This window comes from Protopterus annectens, chromosome 10.part0 (genome assembly GCF_019279795.1).
Source record: "Protopterus annectens isolate FY-2018-M chromosome 10.part0, PAN1.0, whole genome shotgun sequence".
In the NCBI taxonomy this organism is placed as follows: domain Eukaryota; kingdom Metazoa; phylum Chordata; order Ceratodontiformes; family Protopteridae; genus Protopterus; species Protopterus annectens.
Genome location: NC_056744.1, coordinates 1,791,813,891 through 1,791,841,819, shown reverse-complemented (window position 1 = coordinate 1,791,841,819; position 27,929 = coordinate 1,791,813,891). Strand labels below are relative to the sequence as shown.

Here is a 27,929-nt window from a genome sequence, read left to right as displayed (position 1 = left end):
TCCTTAGCCAAGGTATCAGAGTGTTGACACCAAAGGCTTTTTAGGTACCATTGTAGTTTCCTCATATGCAGTTTGGCATATGGACCGAGTAGAATGCAAGATGCCACAAACCTCAGAGCTTGCAGGATTTTCCTTGTGGATAACTGGGGTCTGGTGGCTAGTTGACAGAAATAGGCTGTCGAGTAAGTTTGCTTTTCTGGTGTAAAGAATGCCATCTGGGATGCTGTGTCCAGGCTTGCTCCCAGGAATACAATTTTTTGGGTGAGTACTAGTTTGGATTTTCCGTTGACAGTGTACCCTAGGGAGGTCAGTAGGTCCTTTACAAAGGCCAGTTGCTTGAGCAGCTTTTCCTGTCTACCTGAATTAGGCAGTCGTCTAAGTATGGGTAAATTTGAATATTTCTTTGCCTGCAAAAAGCAATGGCGGGAGCCAGGCATTTTGTGAAAACTCTGGGAGCAGTAGATAAGCTAAAGGGAAGTGCAGGGAACTGAAAGTGCAGAGATCCTGTCCTGAAACGATATTTCCTGCAGGATTCCCTGATTGGGATGTGTAGGTAGGCCTCTTTTAGGTCTAGGGTGGCTAATCAAGCATCCTTGGACAGCATAGGTAGCTGCTCCTGAAGGGTGAGAATTTTGAATTTTGGTATCACCAGGAAGGTGTTTAGAATGGATAAATCATGGATGGGGCGCCAGGTGACCTCTTTTCTGGTACCTGGAAGAGCCTGGAGTAGAAACCTTAGCCTATCTGTTTTGCAGGAACGTGTTCTATTGCCCTCATGGAGAGTAGGGAAAGAACTTGCTTTCTGGCCTCTGCCCACTAGTTTGGAGGTAGATCTGGGAACTGTTTTGGGGTTGGTAGAGTGCGGAAAGAAAATTTGTATCCCTGGTACACTATGTTGAGGACCCAGCAGTCGCTGGTAATGGTGGCCCAGGTGTTGTGTGGAAGGAGAGTTTTCCTCCAAGGGGCAAGTGCAGGTGGGCAGAGGGAGGGGGTGGAAGTGGAGAGTCATTGAGAGTTCTTACCATGAGGGGGTGGCTTTGCACTCCCTGGTTTAGAAGTGGAGGTACTCCATTGCTTTGATCTCTGCACTCCCTGTGGCTGTTGTCTGGGAGGGTCTGCTTCCCCAAGGTCTGAGCTGAACTGACCTGGAGGGGGAAGGAAAGGACCACTGCTTGGAGGGGCAATGCCTACTGAACCTGGGTGGCTGGACCTGCAGGAAATCCTTAACTGTCTGCATAGACTTAGATTTTTCTTCCATCTTTAAGACCTCCTCTGCCTTGGTGCCAAATAAGATGTCTTTGTAAAAGGATGCATCCAATAGTTTAGATTTGACATGGTCTGGCGAGGGCTGTTCCTTAAGCCAAGCATGCCTTCTAAGGACAGAACCGGTGATTGCTGCCCTGCAAGATGCTTCTAGGGCATCAAAACCACAGTGTAAGGTGTGCTTAGTTACTTGACTTGCAGAATGCATTAAATCTTGCAACTCATTTTCTGTACAAGCAGGAAAACTTGATATTTTTTGTTTGAGGAGTTCCATGGTATGCTGCTGGAATTTTAGCATATGGAACTGACAATTTAGTGCTCTGATAGCAAGAGTAGCAGAGGTGCATACTTTTTTACCCCATCTGTCTAATACTCGGGAATCCATATCTGAGGGGGTAAGATTCTTAGCAGAGGTTGCTGTAATTCCTTTAGGCCCATGAGAAATTACCTCAGGGTCAGCAATAGGATTTTTAAAAAGAAATTTATGAGAGTCAGGGGTTTCCTGGGAGCAGGAGGGAGGGTGTCAGGAGTCAAACTAGATTCCATGAAAACATCATCCACAACATCCAGGACAAGAGGAATGGCCAGGGGTCTGTGCTGTGGAAGACCTAAAATTTCCCTGAGTCTCTCTAGATTGAGGGTAGTCCTGACATTCCCATTGGAAATGCTCCCTTAAAGTATGAAGGGTTTCCCCAAAGAAAAAATCTTCGGGTGGAGAGGCTGAAGGAATGGATTCCTCTGCATCAGAATCCTCATAAGCAGAGAGGGATTGCATGTCTTCATATTCAGAGTCATAGGACTGCTGTACAGATAAGACTACTGGGGACAAATCTCTTTCTTTTGGAAGGGGTAGCTTGGCTTCCCCTGATCAACATTATAAGGTCTTCCGACATTTTAAGCATTTGAGACTGAGGCAAGGAAGCAGATGCCTGAAATGGGGTTGTCGGTTTCTTGGGTGTAGTTCATACCCTAGGCCTTAGAATCTCAGTAGTTTTCTAAAGAACAGAAAACGCGAAAGAAGTCATTGGTTTGTGTCGAGAATTGGTAGTGAGAAGTACTTCCCCAGAAGCCGGTGCCTGCTCAGTGGCTGTGGACCCATCCAAGGTAGAGACAATTGCAGAATCCTTATTCAATGAATAGTCTTGCAACATACCAGACTCCGAAAGGGTCTCAGTAGCAGCCTGCGAATCCACAGAAGCGGGCATCAGAACTGACGACTAACTTAACGGAAGCATTGTCGGTAGTTTTGGACCTGTGTGGTCTGTCTCTGTCTTTATCCTTACATTTTTTCGGAAGTTCTGATGTCAGATGGCTTACCAAAGCTTATCTAGCTTCTATAAGGGCCCGACGACGTATAGTTCTGGAGATGAACAAAGCACAAAAGTGACAGCGGGAGACGTCGTGGTCTGGGCCTAAGCAAGTGACGCAGTAAGAATGAAAGTCTTGGTGTGGTATTTGCTTTCCACAGGCGAGACAATTGTTAACTTTTTCTGATATCAGTTAGAGCAAGAAAAAAGGATTCCCAATGGGGTACTTAGCTTTGGAAGACTTCAACTTCAATTCGGAAAACGAAACTGAGGTAGCGGCCGACCGGCACTCATGCGAACTGCTTCTGCTTCAGGCTGTTCGGCAAGAAAGACTGATGTAATGGTGTCGGCTGCCTTACTTTATACTACTGACGACCTGACATCAGTACTGAAGCGATAGCAACAGACGCAGAAATACTAAGTCTCTGGTATTCGAGCCGACTGAGGGCTACCCTGGCAGGGATAATCCAAATGTGATGACTGCAACAGTGAAACACGAAGAACATCTCCCTTCATGAAAGCTTTACATAATCTGGAAGATGCCAGAGAGAATGATTAACTTCCAGCATGGAAGTTGGAAATGGCTGCCAACTGAAGTTTAACAGTAGAAAAGCTAGTGTCTTCCTTAAAGAGAGTAGTGAGAAAAATAAGAATGGTCAAAGTAGGTGCTAAAAAGGGGTCAATATTTGGTTTGGAATCCCAGATACAGAATCTTTTCCATTTGTTTCTGTAGACTTTCTTAGTGAAAGCCTTCTGGGAGGCCAAGATGATGTCATGAACTGGGGATACGAGCCTGGACTGTTTAACGATCAGTGTAAGTGGAGAAACTATGTGGTCAGCTTGAAGGGGTGAAGATTGGGATGCTGAATTCCTGCTGGATGAGGAAAGGAGATCCTGAGTGGGCTTCAGAATCCATCAAGGACATTTCAGTGAGACCAGAGGAAGGAAAACCATATTTGTTGAGGCCAGACGGGGGCAATAAGGATGACTGAGCTCTTCAGCCTGCTTGCCTTCTATAAGTACTTCGGAATCAGAGGAAGACGAGGACAGGCATACAGCAGACTCAGGGGGCCAACTGTGAATCAGAGCATCCCCCGATGACTCCCCTGGAGGGGGATAAGAGCAAATTACTTGCTGCACTTGTTGAGAGGCAAGGCAAAAAGGTCACAGCAGCTGAAGATCATATTCGCTACTGTTTCATCGAGTGAGGAACCAGAACGGACCTGCTGAGTCTGTCAGCTCGTTGATTTTCCCTGGTACACACGCTGCAATGAGAAAGTTGTCTGAAGAGATTGTCCATTCCCAGACCCTCATGGTCTCTCTGCACAATGGGTAGGAATGGGTTCCTCCTTGTTTGCTGATGTACCAGACTACTGACATCTTGTCTGTGTAGACTGCTACAGTCCCTAGAGGAAGAATGTCCTGAAAGGCTTGCAATATTACGAGGACTGCTCTCATCTCTAGGACACTGACATGCAACTTGGTCTCCAAGGGGGACCACATGCCTTGGACCATCTTTTCGAGAAAATGACCCCCCCCCCCCAGTTGGGAAGCATCTGTGGTGAATGTGGCGACTGGGGGAGGAAAGGAGAACAGCCTGCCCAGAAACAGGTCTGACTGGATCCGGCAGCGAACATGACGTTTATAGATTGGAGAGTGTCTTATAGGTTCATTAGTAGGTACTAGGCTATCAGCCCAAGGGCCTACGTAAGCCTAGCCAACAAGGTTCCCTGGCCTACGCCACCCAAGAAAGTTATTTTCCTGTGCCACTGTCGAGCAGAGACACAGAAGTGATCCCCGGGGTGTATTCCCTATTTCCCATCCACTCATCAAGATTTTTCTTGAAGAGTGTTAATGAAGAACTTTGCTTGACATAGATGGGTAGCCTGTTCCAGAGTATGGGAAGTCTCTGGGACAGGTATCTATCCCTCCAGCATGTCTTGTTTATTGTGGTGACAAGGTTTAGATCCCTAGAGGGTGTAGCTCTGAGGGATTGGGATTTCTTTAGGTGTAGCATGTCCAACAGCTCTGGGTTTGACATAACTTTATATGTTAGGCAGAGATCACCTTAGAGTAGGTGATATGCTACGGAGTAAAGCCGGAGTTTTTTGAGGCAGTCAGTGCAGGGCTTTTGTTTGAGGCCAGTAATCCTCGTTGTGAGGTACTTCTGTGGCCTTTCCAGCTGCTGCAGATGTCTTGTGAGGTACATTCCGAAAGGGGCACTGTACTCTATAATGGGTCTAATGAGTGTCGAGTAGAGGGGAACAATGACCTCTTTTTTCCTGGATGAGAACCCTTTTATGATGAGGTGTGCCATGTAGGACTTCCTGACTACTGTGGCGATGTGACTATCAAAGGACAGAGTACTGTCCACCTGGGTCCCAAGGTCTCATCACACATTCGGTGTTAAGTAAATTGCTGCCTATGTGGTAGTTCATGGGTACAGAGTTTTTACCAAAGGGGATAACACTGCACTTTTTGGCATTGAGCTTGAGGCCATGGCTCTGACACCAGGCATCCGTCTCAGCGAGGCCCTTCTGTAGGATGTCCACATCATTTGGGGACTTGACTATGGCTCCTAGTTTGCAGTCATCTGCGAACTTCAGCCAGAGGCCTTCTGTGTTAGCCTGTACTTCAGAGAAGTAGATACCAAACAGGAGAGGTCCCAGGACGGAACCCTGTGGTACTCCACTTGTCATTGCTTTGAGGTCAGCTTTGGAGTCTACAACTTTTACAGTGTGGGTTCTGTCAGTGAGCCAGTTGGCAACCCATCTTGTGACGTAGGGATTTATACCTAGTTTAGTGAGTTTAGCTATAATTCCAGAATGGGGGATGGTGTTGAAAGCCTTGGCGAGGTCAAGATAGGATGTGAACCCCCCGACCCTCATCTACGGCTTTGGTGACTGCCCGTCAATCAGGTTCAGGCGGCATGATCTGCCTTTCACAAACCCAAACTGGGTGGGATCCAGAGTTTGGAGGTTACCAATTTCTTTGTTTATGAGTTCCATGATGATACGTTCCATGGCCTTGCAGACCAGGATCATCAGGCTAATAGGTCGATAGTTCCCCAGGATCAGTGGTGGCTCCCCCTTTGTGGAGTGGGATAACTGTTGCTGTGCGCCATTCAGTGGGCACGAAGCCTGATGTGAGGCCATTATTGAACATGGTGCTTAAGTGGGGAGCCAGTTTGTTCTGAAGTTCGTGTAAAACGCAGCCTGGGACGTTGCCCGGTCCCATGAATGCTGTGTTTTTGGCTTTAGAGAGTGCAGCTTTTACCTACGTAGCTGTGACTACATGGACTCTGCATTCTTCCTGTAAATATATGGGCCTTTTAGAGGGTGAGGGGGGGGGGGGTGAGGGGGGGGGTAAAGTTAGCACTGAACCTATCTGCCAGGATGGTGACAATATCAGTTGGTTCTGTAACTTTCGTGCCGTTGTGCTGTAAATCAGAGCAGATCTAGGTGTTGCCATTGAGATTCTTGACATAGCTATAGAATGCTTTGTGGTTGTCCTTAGAATGAGTGGCAATTTTGTTTTCGTAGCTAGTTTTGGAGGATCTTATAAGGGATCTCAGCTTCTTACTGAGGCTGACCAGGGAGCTCCTTCACTCATGGGATTTTACTCTCTTTTGCAACAGTTTCTTCCTTCTGTTGTACAGTTTGTTTATGGCAGGGGACCACCAGATTGGCTTTCTTTTTTTGGAGGATAGCGTCTTGGGTTCTCTTTGGGATAACACGATCCATGCACTCGTGTAAGTGCTTATAGTGTGCATTTGTGTAGGATTCAGCAGCTGTAACTGTACTGTCCCATCTGCATGGGTGTCATGAAGTTCACCACTTCTGTCTTAAGAAGCATGAAGTTGGCTTTGGAGAAATTCTTTACCGTGGTTTCCTTAATGGGGGGTGGGGGCGGGATTTGGATAATCAAGGGTCATTAACTTATGGTTGGATCAGACGAACGAGGAGTTGACTTCAGGTGTGGAACACCGGTCACTCATGTTGGTAATGACTAGGTCTGGGATATTGTTGCCCCTGGTGGGGGTGTGGATAAGTTGATCCAGGGCATTGGAGTTTATGAATTCCAGAAAGCGTTGAGCTAAGGAGTTGGTACACGAGTAGCTTTCCCAGTTAATGGTGGGGTAGTTGAAGTTGCCCATTATTAGGGTGTTTGGTTGAACCCTAATATTTTCCAGTACATCAAGAAAAGAGGAGTGGGAATCCTGGGGCATGACGGGAGATCTGTAGCAAGCTACAATTTGGATTGCAGTTTTGCCCAGAGTTAGTTGCACTTGGATAACCTTGGATGCATTATGCTGAGCAACTAGCCTGGAGGTGTGGATATCCTTAATGAATATGGACACACCTCCGCCTTTGGTGTTTCTGTCCAGGTTACATGGGCGAAAAGTGTGGTACGAGTTATAGCCTGGCAGTGCAGAGGTACTCTCTGGAGCCTTGAACCAGGTCTCAGTCACTGCACAGATATCTATGTTCTCCATTTTAAGGAGTGCATTTTGAGATTTAGACTTCTAGCATTGAGTAGCATTACCCTCAGTTGTTGCTTGCCTGTTCCTGTTACGGTGGTGAACTTGTTATTTGAACCTTGCCTAAAAAAGGCACTATAGGGGCAGCAAGAGCCGTAGCCAGTATCCGGAATCCCAGGGGAGACAGGTGCAGGCCATTTGAGTCAAAGCATAGTGGTCTGTCGACCATGTCATCCCAAGCAGGTAGATACTGGATCCCCTTAGAATGACACCAGAAGCTTATCCAACTGTTGAAGTCAATCATTTTGTCCTTGTACTGTGGTATCATTCTAGGCGATGGCAGAATGCTACTCAGGGCTAGGGTCATACCTGCCTGGGCTACAAGATCAGAGAGCTCTTCCAGGTCTCTCCATGTAGTCCAGGGAGGTACGTCTCAGGTCATTCACACCAACATGGACAATGACATATGGAAATGATAGAGGCTGCCAATGTGCACTGAAGGATTCGTATAATGAATCTTGGTAGATGAACCAGAAGAATTGCAGCTGACATTGACCCACGAGCTTGTAGCACTAGTTTTGCTGGAGGGGATGGATGAGACAGTATGGCCCCGCACCTCATTTCTCAATGATGTGATGTGATGCAATGAAGAGGTAATGATACCACTTGAGTCATAGTATTCAGTTGAGTTCCTATAAATTCCAGAGTCCTTACAGGATTCAGGTTCTATTTGGCATGGTTTATTCAGATGCCTAAGGAGTTGGAGATCTGAAGCAAGTAATCTCTGGCTCGGAGAAGCTGATGCTTGGTTGGGGTGGCGAGGAGCCAACTGCAGAGACAGAGGAAACACCTGGTATCCTTTGAGTCAAGTGAGCTGCCATGCATTTGATGAACACCCTGAGAGGCTGTAATGAGCCCAAAGGGCAATGCCATGAATTGTTAGTGGCTGTCTCTCAGCTGAAAGCATTGGTGTCTTCTGGAGTGCCTGTCTAGTTTGATGTAATGGCACACATCCTGGAGATCTATACAGCACACCCAATTGTACTTGCACAAAAGAGCCAGGATGGACTGAACCGTAACCATTTGGAAATTTGACTTCTTTACATCCAGGTTCAAACTGTTTAGATCCAAAATTGGTCTCAGGTCCCTTGTTTTCTCTAGCACTAAATAGGAGGATGAGTAAGTTCCAAATTTGATCTTTCAGGTGGGACCTCCTGTAGCAGCTTTTGTATTTCTTGAGCTGTGTATTTCTTCTGACTGGGTGGAATGTCTGGGAATTTCTTTATCTGTCAGGAGGTGAAAGGGAAAAGAGTATGTAGTAACCTCTGGATATGATTCTTAGTACCCACAAAATTTCTTGTGCTGTTTTTCCAGAAATCCAGGTGCAAGGAAAAACAACCCTCGACTGCTTCTAGATGTGGACAGTCAAGCAACGTCTCAGGAGCACTGATATCAGAGTTGTTGTCTCTGAAGCACTGATTCTGCAGACCCCCTCTGCCCCTGGGGTGATGTCTTTTAATGAAACTTGCTCTGCCTCTGGAGGAAGTATCCCCATGCGAGTCATGAAACGGTCCCAGAGATTTCCAGAACCACATTTTCTTACCACCCTACTGGCTCTTACAGTATGCATGTTGAGGGGTAGAAAAATTGATTCCAATGGCAGACAAGGAACCTTTCCCTCCTGTTCATTGTGGGTGAGTGTATCTTTCACTGATAGCCCGAACACAGAGCCATCAAAGGGGGCATTAACAAATGATGCCTTAAAGGGCTCCATGAAGTCGCATAACCTCATTAAGGGAGGCTTCCTAATGGCTATACCTGAACCAGCTGCTCACGAGGCGCCCTCCACCACATGGGAGGTCAGCCTCATTGATGCACAGGAAATGGACAGAGAGTGGCCAGTTGAGGAGACCCCTTCTTGAGGTCCTCCGCAGACATGGACTCAGAGTTTGAAAGCTCCTTTGGTCAAATCTCTCTGCAAACGAGTGACGTTTTCTGGTAGTTCAACGACCTCAGCGTAAATGTAGTTGAGGTGTAAACACGCTTTCCAAATCTGTCGGTGGATGGACAGAGGAGCTTTGTTCAGCTAGCTGCTTCTTAGTGGTTACCGCCACAACTATGGCATCAACTGGGATTCCCTTGCTCCAGTGAGGTCTACCTGAAGGAGGATTAAACTTGTCCAGGCGCTTGGGGATGGGCTTGACAGTGTCCAGTTCCTTCCAAGCCCGGCGGGAAAACAGGTCAATAATTTCATCCATTGGGGGGGGGGTCACCAAGACGTAGATGGGCCAGACCCGAAAGCCACCAGGGACACCGGTTCCACAGGATGTCACTAATGGAGACTTCATCAGGTGGTGATTCGGGGGTGGTGTCCTTTTCCCTCATCAAAACCAGTGCCCTCTATGACAGACTGCATAGGAGGGTCTATGTGCCTCCTCTTACATGTTCTCTTCAGAGGTACCTCTTCCATGAGGTGTTCAGGAGATGTGTCAGAAGGGGGGGGGGGTCCCTCAGGGGAACGTGCATGGAGGCTTCCAGAAGCTGCTGACCTTGAGGAGCAGAAATAATGGGCTCAGAGCTCAGACCCAATGAGGGGTGAGGAGTAGGATCCGAGATTAGACAGGACAGTTCTCTATGTAAAGAAAAGGCCTTTTCTACTACCTGAAAGGCTGACAGATCTGAGGAAACCCTCCACCCCATCAGATGGGATGGGTCCGACAAGGAGGAGCTGAACCCAATCCTTCAGACCCGGCACCGACCTCTTGGATCAGAGATCTGCCTGATCCAAAGTTATTGGAGCAGAACTGGTCAGGGACACTGTTGGAGTCAAGATGGGGAGCTTCCTCTGATCAGATGCAGAATCTCTCCAGGATCTTGGATCCTGGGTCTCCGAAACCGCAGGCTGGATTGGAGAAGGAGACAGTACTGGCTGGGCAGATATACTCACAGATCCGAGAGGGGATGGAGTTGGCCAGACTCCCATTTATATCCGAGCCTTGAAAAATGTCAGCATTATCCTGTCCACATCTGCCCCCGTCAAGCTCCTTGAAAATCTGGATGATGCTGGCCCTAGAAGGCTTCCTTGGGGTTTGAAATAACTGTGAAGGCAGAGCTGACAGGTTTATCTGTTTTGCAGTCCTAACATATGCTGTTTTGAGGCACTGACATTCTTATTCAACTCCACCTATTTTCTCCTCTTGGGGTATTACAGCCTGTGGAACACAAAGATACTAAATGGATAGAAAAAGTAAAAGAAAGAATAAAAAGTTTAAATGTAGAGGATATAAAATTTGATGAAGTAACGGCCAGAGATATTGAAACAAAGTTAAGAAAACTTCCTAAATGGAAACCCCCAGGCCCAGATGCAGTACCTAACTTCTGGCTAAAAGTATTAACAACTAGATCTGAAGATTTAGCCATGAACAAGAAATATTTATATGTGCACCCTGAACAGACACCAGCCTGGTTAATAATAGGAAAAACAATGCTCCTAATTAAAAGCGAACCCGCAAGTTAACCTAAAAATTATAGGCCAATAGCTTGTCTTCCAACAACGTATAAACTATACACTGGAATTGATGCCTACAGAGTTTATAGTCATTTAGAAGAAAACTCAATCTTGGCAATAGAACAAAACAAAATGGTAATAAAAGAAAAGTTATATGGAACCAAGGATCATTTGTTTTTAAAGTCATAACGGAGAACTGTCAAAAGGGGAAGAATCTAAGTATGGCATGGATAGACTACAAAAAGGCATTTGAAAGTATCCCACATTCATGGATAAAAGAGTGCTTAAAAATGTTTAAGGTACACCCTACACTGATTACAACGACCATGAATCACTGCAGTTAAGGCAGGATAAAAGGCAAATTATTACTTCAGGGATAAAGTTTCGAAGGGGGATATTCCAGCATGACTGTCACTGCTGCTCTGTTATCTTACCCTTAATCCATTAAGCTGTCCACTTAACAGCTTAGGTCATGGCTACAGTTTGGTTCCCAGAAAACAACAAAGTGTAATCTTCGTTTTGTAGACTATTTAAAATTCTATAGCTCATTAGATGAGGAACTGAAAGTACAACGGCAAGTTGTCAAAAAAAATTTCAGATTGTTTAAGAAATGTCATTTGGGCTTGAAAAATGTGTAAAAGCAACCTTAAAAGCAGCAAAGCTGCAGCATCACAGAAACAGCAGTTTAGGACAGGAATATGATATAAAAGAACTTTAGCAAGAGGAAGTGTATAAATTAGAAACTGATGAGGGATCAATAATGAAACAAACAAATGTGAATAAAACTTAGTAAGGAATATCTTAGAAGACTTAACTTAATACTGAAAACAGTGCTGACATCTAAGAACACAGTTCAAGCTCTAAACCAATTTACTCTTCCTGTCCTAACTTACAGTTTTGGAGTGACTGACTGGCCCAAAAAGGTGTTGGACAGATTGGACCGAAGACAAGAAGGATGCTTCATGCTCAAATGATTTATAACAATCATTGCATACCAAGATGATATATTCCCAGCTCTGAAGGAGGTATGGGCCTCCTCAAAACTGATTACAAGTATAGATCTGCAATCCTGGGACTGCAAGCATATCTACTGACCTCAAGACCCAAAAGTAGTGAAAGTTTTGAAACATGAGGAGAATAAGTCTAAGATGACTTCACTGCTTAGTTTAGCAGAAGCATATCAGCGTCAAGCGGGAATGGAAATTAAACCAGAAGAAGATAAAGATCAGTCAGTATCTGAATGTGCCAAAAAACAAAAGGAAGAATATAAGGTGAAGGATCAGCTGAGAAGGCAAGAAATGTGGAAAATGCATAAATATAGTTTCAAGTACAAAAAACTCTTGGAACAACCTCATGTTGATCAGGACTGAACGCAGGTGTGGTTAAGGAGAAATTAATTTGAACCAAAAGAAGAAAGGTTAATATTAGTAGCTCTACACAGTGGACTACATACGTGTTGGTTTACAAAGTCCATTGAACATGTGGGAGAAACAGATAAATGCAGGGGTTATAAAACAGAATTGGAAACAGTTCTACATCTTGTTGCTGGTTGTGATATATCAGTGGCAGAAGGACTGTATACTGAAAGGCATATTAATGTAGCAAGACTGTTGCATTGGGGATTGTGCAAACACTGCAATACTGAAGTAGCTGAAAACATTGGAAGCATGAGCCAGAAAGCATTACAGAAAATGAAAAAGTTTATATCTCATGGGATCACCCATTACCAACAGTTCAAAAAATAGATGCAAGAAAACCAGTTATAGCAGTCCATGAAAGGAAGACAAAAGTAGCATTGATCACTGAAATTGCTGCATCCAGTTTCGACAGTGTCTTACGTACAGACAAACACCAAGTCATAAAATATCAGGATTGGCAGGCAGAAATGAGGGCAATGAGGAAGGATACCCAGGCAGTTCTAATAGTATGAGCAATGGGTCTTATAAAAAGAAATTACAATCATTCTTAGATAAGCTAGTGACACACACAAGTCTATAGGAACTGCAGGAGTCATTACTAGGCACACTGAGGATGCTGCGAAGAGCACTTCTGGCCAACATCAAAGACCGAAACAATACTAATTTCATGAACTTAAATCATACTTTGACTTAGGAACGGGGTCCATTCCAGTCATGGTATTAGAAACCTAAAAGACTTGGGCGGAAATTAAAAGTGAGGGACCACTGAGTTGCTAGTGTCCATTGAAGAATTAAATAATTTTCCTAACGGAACCAGAACTATCACAGCAGACATTGACCTTAGGCTTGTAGAATAAGTTGAGCTGATGGAAAAGAATTCTGAATAAACTTTTGGAATTGAAATCTATTAGTCTGTATCCTTCATAAAGGAAGGGAGGCAGTCACTGATACTGTATTGAATATGGCCCCTATGAACGCTTACATCTGAGATGGTTCTAGCTGAGATTTGTTGTAATTGATGGTTAATTCCTAGATGACAGCAAACTTAGAATGCATACTCTTGTGCTTTTATCAGAAGATGCCTGGTTTGAGTAGTGATGAGCCAGTCATCCAAGTACAGAAACACCCGGAATCCCTGTGTCTCATGTGAGCTGCTGCTACTGCTGTCATGTATTTAGTGAGCACCCTGGGGATTTTGGTGAGGCTGGAGGAGAGATCTCTGAACTGATAATGACTGGCTCCCACCTGGAACCGTAGGTATCTCCTGGATCATCAGTTCACTTTATGTGATAGTACACACACTGAAGATCTATTGAGCACATCCAGTCTTCCTTCTGCAGGAAGGGCAAAAGTGACTGAACCCTGCCCATCTGGAACTTTGTATACTGAACTGATTTGTTCAGATTGTTGAGATCCAAAATTGAGCTCAAATCACCAGTTTTTTTTTTTTTGTCACGAAAAAGAAACTTGAGCAAGTTCAGGACTCTTTCTGATCTGGGGGGGGGGCTCCTGGATGACTTTCTAGCAGTTTCTTCATTTTTTCTGCTGCTCCTTTCCTCTGACTGGGTGGAACATCAGGAATTTTGGGGAGGGAAAAGGGTATTGTATAACCTCTGGAAATAATCTTCTGCACCCATGTATCTTTTTAAAAGTCCAGCTAGGCTCTCTGGTGCAGGGATAGACAACCCCTGACTTTCTCCAGATCTGGACAATTGGGCTTGTAGGTTCATAGGTAGGTACTAGGCTATCGGCCCAAGGGCCTATGTAAGCCTAGACAACAAGGTTCCCTGGCTTACGCCACCCAAGAAAGTTATTTTCCTGTGCCACTGTCGAGCAGAGACCCAGAAGTGATCCCTGGGGTGAATTTCCTATTTCCCATCCACTCATCAAGATTTTTCTTGAAGAGTGCTAATGAAGAACTTTGCTTGACATAGATGGGTAGCCTGTTCCAAAGTATGGGAAGTCTCTGGGACAGGAATCTATGCCTCCAGCATGTCCTGTTTATTGTGGTGACAAGGTTTAGGTACCTAAAGAGTGTAGCTCCGAGGGATTGGGATTTCTTTAGGTGTAGCATGTCCAACAGCTCTGGGTTTGACATAGCTTTATATGTTAGGCAGAGATCACCTCGGAATAGGCGATATGCTACGGAGTAAAGCTGGAGTTTTTTGGGACGGTCAGTGTAGGGCATCTGTTTCAGGCCAGTAATCCTCTTTGTGAGGTACTTCTGTGGCCTTTCCAGCTGCTGCAGATGTCTTGTGAGGCACATTCCAAAAGGGGCGTTGTACTCTATAATGGGTCTAATGAGTGTCGAGTAGAGGGGAACAATGACCTCTTTTTTCCTGGATGAGAACCCTTTTATGACGAGGTGTGCCACATAGGACTTACTGACTATTGTGTCGATGTGACCATCAAAGGAGAGACTACTGTCCACCTGGGTCCCTATCACACATTCGGTGTTAAGTAGACTGCTGTTTATGTAGTAGTTCATGGGTATAGAGTTTTTGCCAAAGTGGATGACAATGCACTTTTTGGCACTGAGCTTGAGGCCATGGCTCTGACACCAGGCATCTGTCTCAGCAAGGCCCTTGATTTCCACATCATCAGGGACTCTACTATGGCTCCTAGTTTGCAGTCATCTGCAAACTTCGTTAACCAGAGGCCTTCTGTGTTAGCCTGTACTTCAGAGAAGTAGATACCAAACAGGAGAGGTCTCAGGACTGAACCCTGTGGTACTCCACGCGTCACTGGTTTGAGGTCAGATTTGGAGTGTGCAACTTTTACACTGTGGGTTCTGTCAATGAGCCATTTGGCAACCCATCTTGTGATGTTGGGATTTATACCTAGTTTACGGAGTTTAGCTATAATTCCAGAATGGGGGATGGTGTCGGAAGCCTTGGCGAGGTCAAGATAGGCTGTGTGAACCACCTTACCCTCATCTACGGCTTTGGTGACTGCCTCAAAAAAGTCGATCAGGTTCAGGAGGCATGATCTGCCTTTCACACACCCGAACTGGGTGGGATCCAGAGTTTGGAGGTTACCAATGTCTGTATGAGTTTCATGACGATATGTTCCATGGCCTTGCAGACCAGGCTCGTCAGGCTAATAGGGCGATAGTTCCCGGGATCAGTGGTGGTTCCCCGTTTGTGGAGTGGGATAACTGTTGCTGTACGCCATTCAGTGGGCACAAAGCTTGATGTGAGGCTATGATTGAACATGGTGCTTAGGTGGGGAGCCAGTTCGTTCTGAAGTTTGTGTAAAATGCAGCCTGGGATGTTGTTCGGTCCCATGGATGCTGTGTTTTTGGTTTTAGAGAGAGAGAGTGCAAGGAAGAAGCGCTGGTAGAGTCTGTCAGACAAAGAATGTCTGGACCACTGTGTCTGCAGGCCTCCTCTGCCAAATGGGAGGCATCTTCTGTTAGAGTGCCCTCTGCCCCTGGGGGAACTCTAGCCACATGGATCATGGAAAGGACCCTGAGACTTTCTAAACCACATTTTCAACCCCCTCATGGACTCCTAGAAAAGGATCTTTATGAAATGGAAAAACATACGCCCACTGCAGACAGTGTCTTAACATCTTGTTCACACTTGGAGTGTGCCAAGCTTAAAGCCAGTCAAAGAACTTCAAAGAGAGCACTGACAGAGGAGGACTTGAAGGGCTCCACAAATATCACACAGATGCATCCAGGCATGTCTCCTAATACAAACACCTAAACATGCCACCCTTGAGGAATCTTCAGCTGCATGTGAAATGAGCCTCATGGATGAATTTGTGAAGGTAGCCAACTGTGAAGCAGTAGAGCTCTGTGTCTCAGAAGTAATGGCTCCAGACAGGGATATGGAAAGTTCATTCAAGTCCCCTCTGAATTCTGGTGAAGTGTGTCAAATACATAGACATAGACTTCCCATACATGTCAAGCAGAGCACCTCATTGGCCCTCTTCAAGAGAAATATTGATGAGTGGATGGGAAATAGAAAGTTCACCCCAGGGATCACTCCAGTGGCTCTACTTGATAGAGGCGCTGGGCGGGACGATGCCAGGGCACTTCTATGGGCTAGGCTTGTAAAGGTTCCAGGGCCATTAGCCTAGTACACACCTATGAATCTATGAAACAGTTCAGCAACCGGAGGGCAAAGGTCGCTGAAGCATACACATGCTTCCCAAATCTGTTCATTGCCCTAGGCTCCCTGTTAGGTGGATGGACAGATGAACTCTGTTCTGAGAGTTCCTTTTTTTTTTGTGGCTGCCACTACAACCATGGCATCAACTGGTACTCCTTTGCTCCAACACTCTTCCTTTCAGTGGTGCCAGGATTCTGTCTGGTCTCTTGGGGATTAGCTCAACATTGGCTGGTTCCTTCCACACCCACCTAGAGATCAAATTAATGTGCTCAGCGACGGACGGAGTTATCCAATTAGGTATATGGGCCAAACCCAAAGGCTTTGACAAATACAGACTCCTCTTGGGAAGAGTTATCTGAAGAACTTTGTTTGAAGATTTCTAGGATGTCTCCAAAGACTATGTCATCAGATGGTGATCTTGGGGACTCTTCCTCCCTCAACAGAATCACTATCTTCTGTGACTGACTCTTCAGGAGAGTCCAAGTGCATCCTCTTACACTTTCGCTTCCAAGGTACTTCTTCAGTGGGATGTTCTAGAGAAGCATAAGGAAATATAAGTATACCAGACTGAGAATCTTGGTGACTTTGGGCTAGCTGTCCCTATGGAGTAGAGTGTTGAGGCTCAAAGCACAAAAACATATGGGATGTAGAATGAAGAATTGAGGCAGGTGGAATCACTCATCCTCTAGAAGCAGAGAGCACTCTCTCCACCACCTCAAAGGGCGGACACTCCGGGGAGGAGGGCAAAGAAGCAAAGAAGATACGCTTCCAGACCATCATCTCTCTCTGACCTGAAGGCAGCCTACATGAAGTAGAGATCGGAGCTGAGTTGTCCAATGCCTAAGCTCCAAGGGGCAGAAATGGCTCTGACAACTTCGGAGTTGACAAACACCTTGGACCCGACAACACTACAGCTCTGAGATTTGACCACTTCCCACACACTCAGAGCTAGAGCACTTAAACAATGCATTGGAGCAGAAGACAGAACAATCTTCTGACAAAGATGGTCCTGGAAGACTCTGATCCAAGGACTCTGAAGCCAAAGGTCAGATTGAAGAAGGAGCAACGATGGGTCTAGTAACACTGGTAAAGGTCTCCGGGCCTGAAGGAGTAGAAGCCGGGAGAACTCCCATCTGAATCTGTGCTGAGAGAAACGTCATCATCATTCTATCCACATCTGCTTCTGTCAGCCTCCGGGAAGAATCAGAAGAGGAGGCCACTGAAGGGGATCTAGAATGGCGGCATCTCTCTAAAAATGGTGATGGCATTCGGTGAGGAAAAGGATCCAAACAGGACCATGGGAAAGGTTTTGGATCCGAGGGTATTAGATCCGATGAATCACATCTAGTATCTGAGGCAGGCCGACAGACTCAAAGATTTCATTTTCAGATCCAACTGTTTTGATATTTTACGGGTTGGCTCTGTAGCAAGATCAGAAGACAGAGTGAAGTATCCAGAAGGGCCAAAAAACTGCTTTCTGGGCTCCTTTTTGTATGATTTGCAGGTCTCCGCTCCAAATAATGACTCAGAATCTCATAGGCAAAAGACTTTCAAAATAAGCTTGTTCTTGTGATCAACTAAGGTCCGCGGATTAAAAGCATTACAGAGATCAAATGACACCTTTAAGTGTCCTAGGCCCAAACAATAAACCCAGGAGTCATAGGGGCATCTGAGAGAGGAATCTTATGCCTACACTCTTTGCATTTTTTAAAGCCAGACAGTTTTTCAGCTATCTTAACCAAAACAGATAAAAAAAAGTAAGTGTTTAAATTAAATAGAAAAACAGAAAAGAGAGAACAAACTGACAACAATGGTAATTAAATAAATTACCACAAGGGTAAGGAGGAGAAAAGAACACCAACAACAGTAATCAAATTACACCACGTATAGGGAAAAGAGTTGGCCAGGGGAGGGCCATTTTAGACTCTGGATATTACCGTCCTCATTTAAGCTCCTGCATGATAGTCAACCAAACATCCAAGTGGATGGTCAAATGGCTTTCAACTACCTCCATAGTGCTGCTGCAAGATGTTCTTACTTCTGTGCTGGTGATTGTTCTAAAAATTATGACCATTCTGTCTCGTTCCAGACCTTTGGCTGCTCTGTTGCTGGCTGACTCAAGGTGATGATGTGGGCTCCAAGAGCAGTGCAGAGTTTGGAACTTAAACAACTATAAAAAGCATCTTACTCTCTTTTTCTATGTTCTCTAGAAAATTCTTATCTAATGGGCCAAAGCAGCATACCCGTCAAGAGGCACTTTCCTGTCAATAGCAAAGTCGGTGAGGAGTAACTAGGTGTGATGGTGAAAAGCAATGCCAGTGCCTGATGCCCCACAGCTGCACCATCTGTGGAACAGTACTCAGTTGTGTGGCCACATCAGCTAATTAAAGAGCACACACAGGATGTGGGGAATGAAATGGAAAGTCTGACAACTGCTAAACAAGGTGGAAATGGGCAGCTTTTGAGAGTATTGCGCAAAATGGCTAGGGAGCTGGCAGTTAAATGTTGGAGCTGCTAATCTCATCCACCAAGGTGGCACTAACCTTACCCATCTACATGACATACACTTGGAGAGATTCCAGGAGTTCAAGGCTTACGGGTTGGCTCTGTAGCAGGATCAGAAGACAGAGTGAAGTATCCGGAAGGGCCAAAAGAGATCGGAGCCGAGATTTCAACGGAAATGACAGCCAGCTGGATTTGGCCATTTTGATTTTTTTTAATAAGCCTTCAAACACTGTTTGAAGCAAGGATGACAGTGATAATAAAGGGCATGTTGGGCAATGCCATCTTCAAATCCTTTCCTGATCATTGTTTGGGGACAAGAAAGATCTTTGCACCAGATCCCTAGTAAACCAAACTGTACAGTTCCAACTACTTTAGGCCTATCCTACAGGACTTCAACCCCCCCCCCCCAAGTAGTAGATAGGCAAAGGAGGGCTAGGGGACTAGTGTAGACAAGAGGTAATGTATGTATAATGAAAACTAGAGCCACCCCAACCCAAAGGAAAGCAGAAAGCAGGTCAGAAGGGAGGATGGGTACCCAGCATGCAACAGTGAAGCAATTCAAATATCTACATTTATGGTATGTTCCTAACACAAATGCACTCTGCTCATCACTGCACTCACCATCACAAATTTACTCTGTTCATCACAGTATTCACTATCACAGTCATCACATCTGGAAAGATTACCAAAACAATGTCAGGGGGGATAAAGATTTGGACATGAGGCCTTGCAGAACAGTAGAAACAAACCCATTGTAGACCAAAACACTGACCCCTAGGTTGTAACGTTTGGTAAGGGTGTGCAGAGATACAGTGGATATAAAAAGTGTACACACCCCTGTTAAAATGCCAGGTTTTCGTGATATAAAAAAGAGACCACAATAAATCATTTCAAAACTTTTCCCACCTTTAATGTGACCTATAACCTATACAATTCAATTGAAAAACAAATCTGTTAAAGGAAAACAAACAAAAAAAAAAGTAGAGTAAGCTGACTGCGTATGTGTGCACACCCTTAAACTAATATTTTGTTGAAGCATCTTTTGATTTAATTACAACATTCAGTCTACTTGGGTACACACCTTCCATCAATTAAAGAGACTCTGATTAACCCCAAATAAAGTTCAGCTGTCCCAGTAGGATTTTCCTGACATTTACTCAGTTGCCTGCTACAGCAAAATCCATGATTCGCAGAGATCTTACAAAGCATCAAAGGGATCTCATTGTTGAAAGGCATCAGTCAGCAAAAGGGTACAAATAATTTTCACAGCATTGGATTTACCATGGAACACAGTGAAGACAGTCATCAAAAAGTGGAGAAAATATGGGACAATAGTGACATTGCAAAGAACTGGACGTCCCTCCAAAACTGATGAAAAGACGAGACGAAAACTGGTCAGGGAGGCTGCCAAGTGACCTACAACAACACTAAAAGAGCTGCAGAAATTTCTGGCAAGTACTGGTTGTGTACTACATGTGACAACAATCTCCCGTATTCTCCATATGTCTGGACTATGGGGTATGGTTGCAAGACAGAAGCCTTTTCTTACAAAGAAAAACATCCAGGACCAGCTAAAATTTGCAAAACAATACAGCAAGTCTCCCAAAAGCATGTGGGGAAACTGTGTTATCGTCCGAGACTAAGGTTGAACCTTTTGGCTACAATTCCAAAAGGTATGTTTGGCACAAAAACAATACTTCGCATCACCAAAAGAACACAGTCTCCATGGTGAAGCATGGTAGTGGCAGTATCATGCTTTGGGGTTGGGTTTTCTTCAGCTGGAACTGAGGCTTCAGTCAAGGTGGAGGGAATTATGAACAGTTCCAAATACCAGTCACTTTCAGCCCAAAACCTTCAGGCATCTGCTAGAAAGCTGAAGATGAAGAGGAATTTCACCTTTCAACATGACAATAACCCCAAGCATACATACAAATTAACAAAAGAATGGCTTCACCAGAAGAAAATTAAAGTTTTGGAATGGTCCGGTCAGAGCCTAGACCTAAATCCAATAGAAAATCTGTGTGGTGACCTGAAGAGGGCTGTGCACAAAAGACAGATTTGGAGCACTTTTGCAAGGAAGAGTAGGCAAACACTGTCAAGTGAAGATGTGCCATGCTGATAGACTCCTACCCAAGAAGACCGAATGCTGTAATTAAATCAAAAGGAACAAAGTATTAGTTTAAGGGTGTGAACACACAACTAAGTATTAGTTTAAGGGTGTGCACACTTGTGCAACCAACATGTATTTTTTTTATTTTTTCCCCGAACAGATTTGTCTGTTTTTCAACTGAACTATACAGGTTATAAGTCACATTAAAGGTGGGAAAAGTTTTGAAATGATTTATTGTGGTCTCATTTTTTTATATCAAAAAATCCTAGCATTTTAACAGGGGTGTGCACACTTTTTGTATCCACTGTATAATTGTGTATTTGTGACATAAACCAACTGAGACACAAGAAATGAATATGTACTAATGTTATAAAGTTTATGTTTCAATATAAATTGTGCTACTTTACGAAAAAATAGTGCAATATTGTCTTAAAGCCTTGCAGACCAATGCACTTCTGTTTTACATGGCTTGGAAGACTATGAGGGTGCTACAACACAAAGCCCTTCAGTACCAAAGGCAGCTCAGATCACCACCTACAACAGATATACAAGTATTATTGTTTAAACAAGTACTTACCTTGCATGAGGGGAAGGGGAGGGTGAGGTAGCATCCTTGGAACCACTGATGTGCAGAAAAGGGCTGCAATTACCACACTGGGACACAAAAGCTATGGGGCTGGAGAGGAAACCTTCAACGTGAGTGGACAATGCTGCTGATGGGAAAACTTCTTTTTTCAAGCAGAGTAAGGAAAGAGGCTGGCACACGAACTCTCGAGCCACTTCTTCACTACACAGTGTGTGTCTTCGTTTCCGGTCAACCTGTGATGCATTTTTGGGTTCACAGCAAGCCAGCCCACCCTTGCTGCATTTTAATGGGGTATCCAATGCAATCCGTGGAATGGATGGTGGGAAATCAGGCCATGAATGGCTGCGGCTCAAGCGAGCAGCTAAAAACACTGGCCTGACACAGTTTGGAGGAGTCACAGGGTAGCAGCAGTCCCCAGAACTAGAAGGGTCACAACTTTTACAAGAATCTAGTCGAAGCAGCGGACTACCTGCTATGGAATACTTTTGGGTATCCCCTTCTGCCTCAGAGCTATTACAGAGGTCTTTATTGTTAAACATATTGCTTGACGACTTGCGTGCCTGAGTAGCACTCCTTCCGCTAGCTCTCCTAGTCGATCTACTCAGCCTTCCTCTTGAAGCTTTCCTCCTTTTCTTTCTCCTCTTACGCTGGGTGACACCAGTAACCAAAGGGGACAATGGACGTTTGGTATGCAGGGCTGGCAATGCAACTTTCATCTCAATGTTCATTCCAGTCTTGGGTGTACTGGTTTTGGCCTCAGTTTGCTCTTTGCCATCTCTGCTTGTGGACGGATGTTTCTCCATTGGAGAAATTGCTTCATCTGTCACCAAATTTAGTGACAGCTTTTTAGTAGCACTGCTAGGTGTATTCAAGGCCCTCACAACAGTCTCTTCTGCCACATGAACAGCCTGTTCTTTTACTACAAAACCATCTGTAAGGGCATCTGCAGGCTGTACTTGTCCTCCACTTCTGACTCTGGTACTTGAACTGCAGGCAGCTTCACAGAACAATTCCCTTGGAGCACTCTTTATGGAGATTTCAGAGGGGCTAAGCAGGACAGGCCTACCTGGAGTCATCTGACTGTTGACAGAGTCCCTGGGCTCTGCTACTTCATGAAGGACCCACTTAACAGGGGTGAATAATCTCTCTGCAAAGTTTTCCAGCTTGGACTTCATGCTTTGAAACAACAAACCTATGCCCCACTTCTGGAAGTGCTCATCTGTGGACGGAGGGGTAGAGTGCAGGTCTTCAGCAGTTTGTAAACTTCTGACAAATGAACAATCATTAGATGGAGACTGAGATGCACTGTAGCAGCCTCCATGTGCACTGCAAGGACTGTGAAACCCTAAAAGTAAAACAGAAAAACAGTACTGTGCTTCAATAAATTAATGAATAAATGGTATACACATGTAAATAAAGGAATGCAAACCAAACAAACAAACAAATATAAGCAGCAGGAAGCATGGCATTCAAAGTGCAACACACAATCTGGCCTTCTGGTAATTTTATATAACATGATTATCGAATGGGAGATGTGAACCTAGGGAGGGAGCTGAAAAGACAAACAGGAAAACCTATAATGTTGATGCTGATCTTTAATCATCCTATCTCTACAAGTGACACCAAACAAACCAATGCACTGGAAGACTGCACCCTCAATCGATCTTTGACTATGAGGTAAAGCATTCCCAGAAGTGTACCCCTGGCACTAAGTACGAATGCAAGCTACCCCTGGCACTAAGTACGAATGCAAGCTTGCAAGGTCTGAGGGAAAGCTGACAAGTTCTGAGGACTGAGGGCTTATTTCTGGATCCGCTGCAGCAGTCTAGGAAGCTATAAAGGATTTAAAGGAGAACTGCACCCGCAGACTCAATAAAACATGTTTATTTCATCATGGTTTGGTGTTTCCTATATTTTAACACCACTCTGGGACTATTTGCAGGTTTTTAAATATTTTTATACATAATTTCTGAGTCTGACCACATGGAGTCTGGCATCTTGAAGTAATTCTGATTGTTTAGTCTGCCTCTATGTATCCCACAACGCAGGTTTTTAAATATTTTTATACATAATTTCTGAGTCTGACCACATGGAGTCTGGCATCTTGAAGTAATTCTGATTGTTTAGTCTGCCTCTATGTATCCCACAACGCAGTGCTAGTCTATAAAAAGATACATCACGCAGGCCTCAATGACTACTTAAAGACAGTGCAAATGCTACAGAACAGACTTTCAAATTGCTTTTTACTGCTGCTTCCTTTTAGAATGGCTAAGCTGCAGTTTTTTTGTGAAGCCTGAATTGTACTACTTTGACTCATCTCTCATTCCCCCTCACACCCAATTTCCTTAGCTGTCAAAGTGCTATGGGTAATTTAAACATTTACCTTCTGATTGACAGCTCATGGCTGGAGACTTGACTTATGTACTGTTTCCTTGTTCTAGCCTTTACTTTCTGTATGGGTAGGGGAAGGACCAGGGAGCTGTGACATCATAGCATGGGTGGATATTTACGACAATCGTGGTGATGTCAGTTTGGGGAGGGAATTGGCCAGAAAACTACCTGTATTCATTGGCCTTGATGACAAGAATGAATTTGAGACTGCAACAAGCTTTTTCAGGGCAGAATATAAGTTTTTTGAAAGTGAAACTACCACAGTACAGTATGGTGCTGTTCTAGTGGAGAGAAACAGTTGATTTAACATATTTAAATCCTGTGTTGTTTATTCATAGCAGGGAGAGTAAATAGGGAGAAAAAGGACAGAGAAGTTGAGCATTTAATAATATAATCCTGTTGTTCTTAAAAAAAAAAAAAAAAAAACTGTGGAACACTTCCCCACTCTTATGGTCAAAGCCTGCAGTCTGCTGAAAGACAATTCAAAGGCAGTAAATTTAGGATTAGCATTTAGGTTCATAGGTAGGTACTAGGCTATTGGCCTAAGGGCCTACGTAAGCCTAGCCAGCAAGGTTCCATAGCTTACGCAACCCAAGAAAGTTATTTTCCTGTGCCACTGTCCAGCAGAAACACAGAAGTGATCCCCGGGGTATATTTCCTATTTTCCATCCATCAAGATTTTTCTTGAAGAGTGCTAATGAAGAATTTTGCTTGACATAGATGGGTAGCTTGTTGCAGAGTATAGGAAGTATCTGGGACAGGAATCTATCCCTCCAGCGTGTCCTGTTTACTGTGGTGACAAGGTTTAGGTCCCTAGAGCGTGCAGCTCGGAGGGATTGTGATTTCTTTAGGTGTAGCATGTCCAACAGCTCTGGGTTTGACATAGCTTTATATGCTAGGCAGAGATCACCTCAGAGTAGGCGATATGCTACGGAGTAAAGCTAGAGTTTTCTGAGGTGGTCAGTGTAGTGCATTTGTTTGAGGCCAGTAATCCTCTTAGCTGCACCTTCATGATGACTCCATCGATTTATTTATTTAATTTTATTTTACATTTGTTGACCGGGATAGTCCGATTGGATACATGTCCATTTTCAGCAGAGGCCCGGGAAGAAAAGTTCCAAGGTAGAACATACAGTAAAAATCATAAAATGATTACAAGTTACACACAGTTTACAGGCTCCAGTTGAGCAAGCAGGTAATATAATCATGCATTTTTAAAACATTGTTGACAAATTGACTAGGCAATGTAACATGATTACAAACTATAGAGGATCTAGCTGGGTTTTGAACAAGGACATAGCCAGTGAGTTTTAAAGTATAGCTTGAGGCCTTTTTCTAACTGAGTAAGAGTGGGTTCAAGAGTAAGACCTGCAGGAGAGAGTTCCAAGTTTTGCCAACAGAGTTAGCAAACAGAGTCCCCAGCAGAGTTGTTGGTTTTGGATGTTTGAACCAGTAGTTATTAGAAGAGCGACGTGACCTCAGGTTGCCTTAAAGGTTGACGATATTTTTAAGTGCAGGCTGATCAGGGTGGCTGAGAACTTTATGGGCAATTATAAGCTGGTTGTACTGAAGTAGGCTAGGCCATTCTAGCCACCCCAGAAGACGTAGGTTGTGACAGTGGTGGGTCCTGTTGGCCGTGCCTGTTGCAAATCTAGCAATACGGTTATAACAGCTAGAGAGTTTGCTAAGAGCAGATTTGTTCAAATTAGTGATTTATGGCGGAAGCATTGAGAAGAATGGAGAGTAAGATGGGAACGTGCAATAGCAGTCCTAGCAAATGGACTAAGAAAAGGTTTGATCTTATAGAGGGAGCCAAGTTTTTTGTTAATGGTTCTGATAGTTTGACTGACATGGATATCAAATTTGAAGGCATTGTCTATTGTGACGCCTAAGAGTTTGGTTTGTGCATCTGGGGACCACTATTAGATTTTATGGTAAAGAGCAGTGAGGAAGACTTACAAGTGGGGGAGAAAAGAAGCAACGTTGTTTTGTTAGGGTTTAATATCAGCTGACAGTCAGACAGCCATTTTTCAACTATACTGAAAGTATTCTGGGATAATGTCATTAGATCTGTCGGGGAGGTGGCTGAACAAATCAAGGTGGAGTCATCCGCATACTGGATACAGGCAGCATTTGGGATGACAGTGGGAAGGTCATTAATAGAGAGACAAAAGAAGGGGTACTAGTATGGACCCCTGGGGGACACCTAGGGTGACGGGGGTGACATTGTCCTGCCATAGGATGGCTTGCTCTCTACCACACAGGTAACACTGGAACTATTGAAGCCTACGGCTATTTAGTGAGAATGCCTTAAGGGTGTGCACAAGTATTTGGTGGCTGACCATATCGAAGGCCTTGAAGAGATCTAAAAAGAGGGCTGAGGACAGCTTGCTATTACTGCAATTATGGTTTATGGTGTTAGGGAAGGATAGGAGGGCTGAGGTAGTACTGTGGTGTGGCCTAAAAAGTACAGTTGTGTACACTTACCAGAAATGTAGCTGTTCGAGTGTATTCACTGTTGCAGTCATTACATTTGGGTAATCCTGCTGGCAGGTTGCCCTCAGCTGGCCTGAATTCCAAAGTCTTGGGTCCTGCGTCAGCTGCTGTCGCCCCTTTCCTGACGTCAGGTCGTCAGGGGTATAAAAGAAGCAGCCTACACCATTTTCTTCAGTTTTTCTTGCCCCAGATGTCAGGTACCCCTTAAAAGGGTAGCCAAATTTGATATATATAAAACAATAAATGCACCAATATAAATGTTACCTTCATCTATAAGCAAATACACCACATAGGTTGTATAAATCAGAGAAGGAAAAATAGGATGTACAGAAAAAAGGGGGATGGCGGTTGGGTAACCTGGACTGCAACAGTGAATACACTTGAACATCTACATTTATGGTAAGTGTACACAATTGTACTATGTTCGTGTTTCACTGTTGCAGTCATTACATTTAGGTAGCGTTCCAAAGCTATGGTTGGGAGGCTGGAGCTAATCAGCATTAGGAGCAGCTATGAGGCCCTACAGAACTGCAGTGGCAAAGCCTGCTCTGGATTTAGAGTAGAATGGCAGATGGTAATGCTTAGTAAAGGTGTGCACTGAACTCCAAGTAGCTGCCTCTAAAATGTCTCTGGTTGGAACTCCCCTGAGAAAGGCTGCTGAAGTGGCTGTAGCTCTGGTGGAAAGTGGCCTAATGCCCTTAGGCATTGGCTTACCATGGTGTGAATAGCATAAATGAATGCAGTGGCCTATCCACTTTGAGATAGCCTTTCCTTGTGATCCTGCAGCATATGCCACTAGTAATTGCGCCATCTTCCTGAAAGCTTTGGTTCTGTCCAAGTAGACTCTAAGCTGTCTGTGTACATCTAAAGATTGCAGAATTCTCTCCCCCTTGTTCTGTGGACTTGGATAAAAAGTTGGCAGATGAATAGTTTGGTTAAGAGCCACACTGGACACCACTTTAGGTATAAATGTTGGGTATGTTCTCAGAGAGACCCTGTCTGGTAAAAAATGATAAAAGGCTCCACAGTCATGAGCGCCTGTAGCTCTGAAACTCATCTTGCAGAAGTAATTGCTAGGAGCAGAGCTGTTTTCCAAGATAAAAACTTTATATCAACAGTAGCAGCTGGCTCAAAAGGAGGCAGGTTGAGCTTTTCCAAGACATAGTTGAGGTCCCATGCAGGTATTGGTGATCTCCTTGGAGGCCTTAAATTGTTGGCTCCTCTGAGGTACTGCTTTAATAATGGATGAGAAAAACTTGGTGGCTCTGTATTGCAATGAGCCGAAATGGCAGAGGCATGAATTTTAATTGATGAAAAGGATAGGCCTTTGTCCAGCATCTCAGTTAGGTATTGTAAAATCTGAGGAATATTTGGTACCAATGTATCAGTTCCTTGTGCCTGGTTCCAGGCACAGAATCTCTTCCATTTTCCAGCATAAGACTTTTTTGTACTAGGCCTTCTGGCTTCCAGAATGACATCCATCACAGCTTTGCTGAGAGGTGTTTTTTGTATGACTACATTATCCGCCATGCTGCCAGGTTTAATATCCTGAGTTGGCTGTGCAAGATCTGATTGTTTTGCTGGGACAGTAGACAAGGTAACTGAGGTAAGGTCCAAGCTAGGTAGCGAGACAAGTTCCTTCGGATTGGATACCAGTACTGGTGGGGCCAGTCTGGGGCAATCAGTATCATCTTTGGTTTCTCCTGTCTGACCTTTAGGAGTACCTTGGGGAGGAGAGGCAGAGGAG

General features: G+C 44.4%; 1 protein-coding gene across 8 annotated transcripts in view; it reads right to left on the bottom strand.

Moving 5' to 3' along the window:
- Positions 1 to 27,929, bottom strand: part of PRR14 (proline rich 14) — a 1,002,113-nt gene that overhangs the window by 536,025 nt on the left and 438,159 nt on the right. For all 8 annotated transcript variants that reach the window (XM_044086619.1, XM_044086621.1, XM_044086620.1 and 5 more), the window contains exon 6: positions 21,287 to 22,640. In XM_044086619.1, coding sequence (XP_043942554.1) covers positions 21,287 to 22,640 — 1,354 coding nt within the window. The remainder of the gene's footprint in view (positions 1 to 21,286; positions 22,641 to 27,929) is intronic.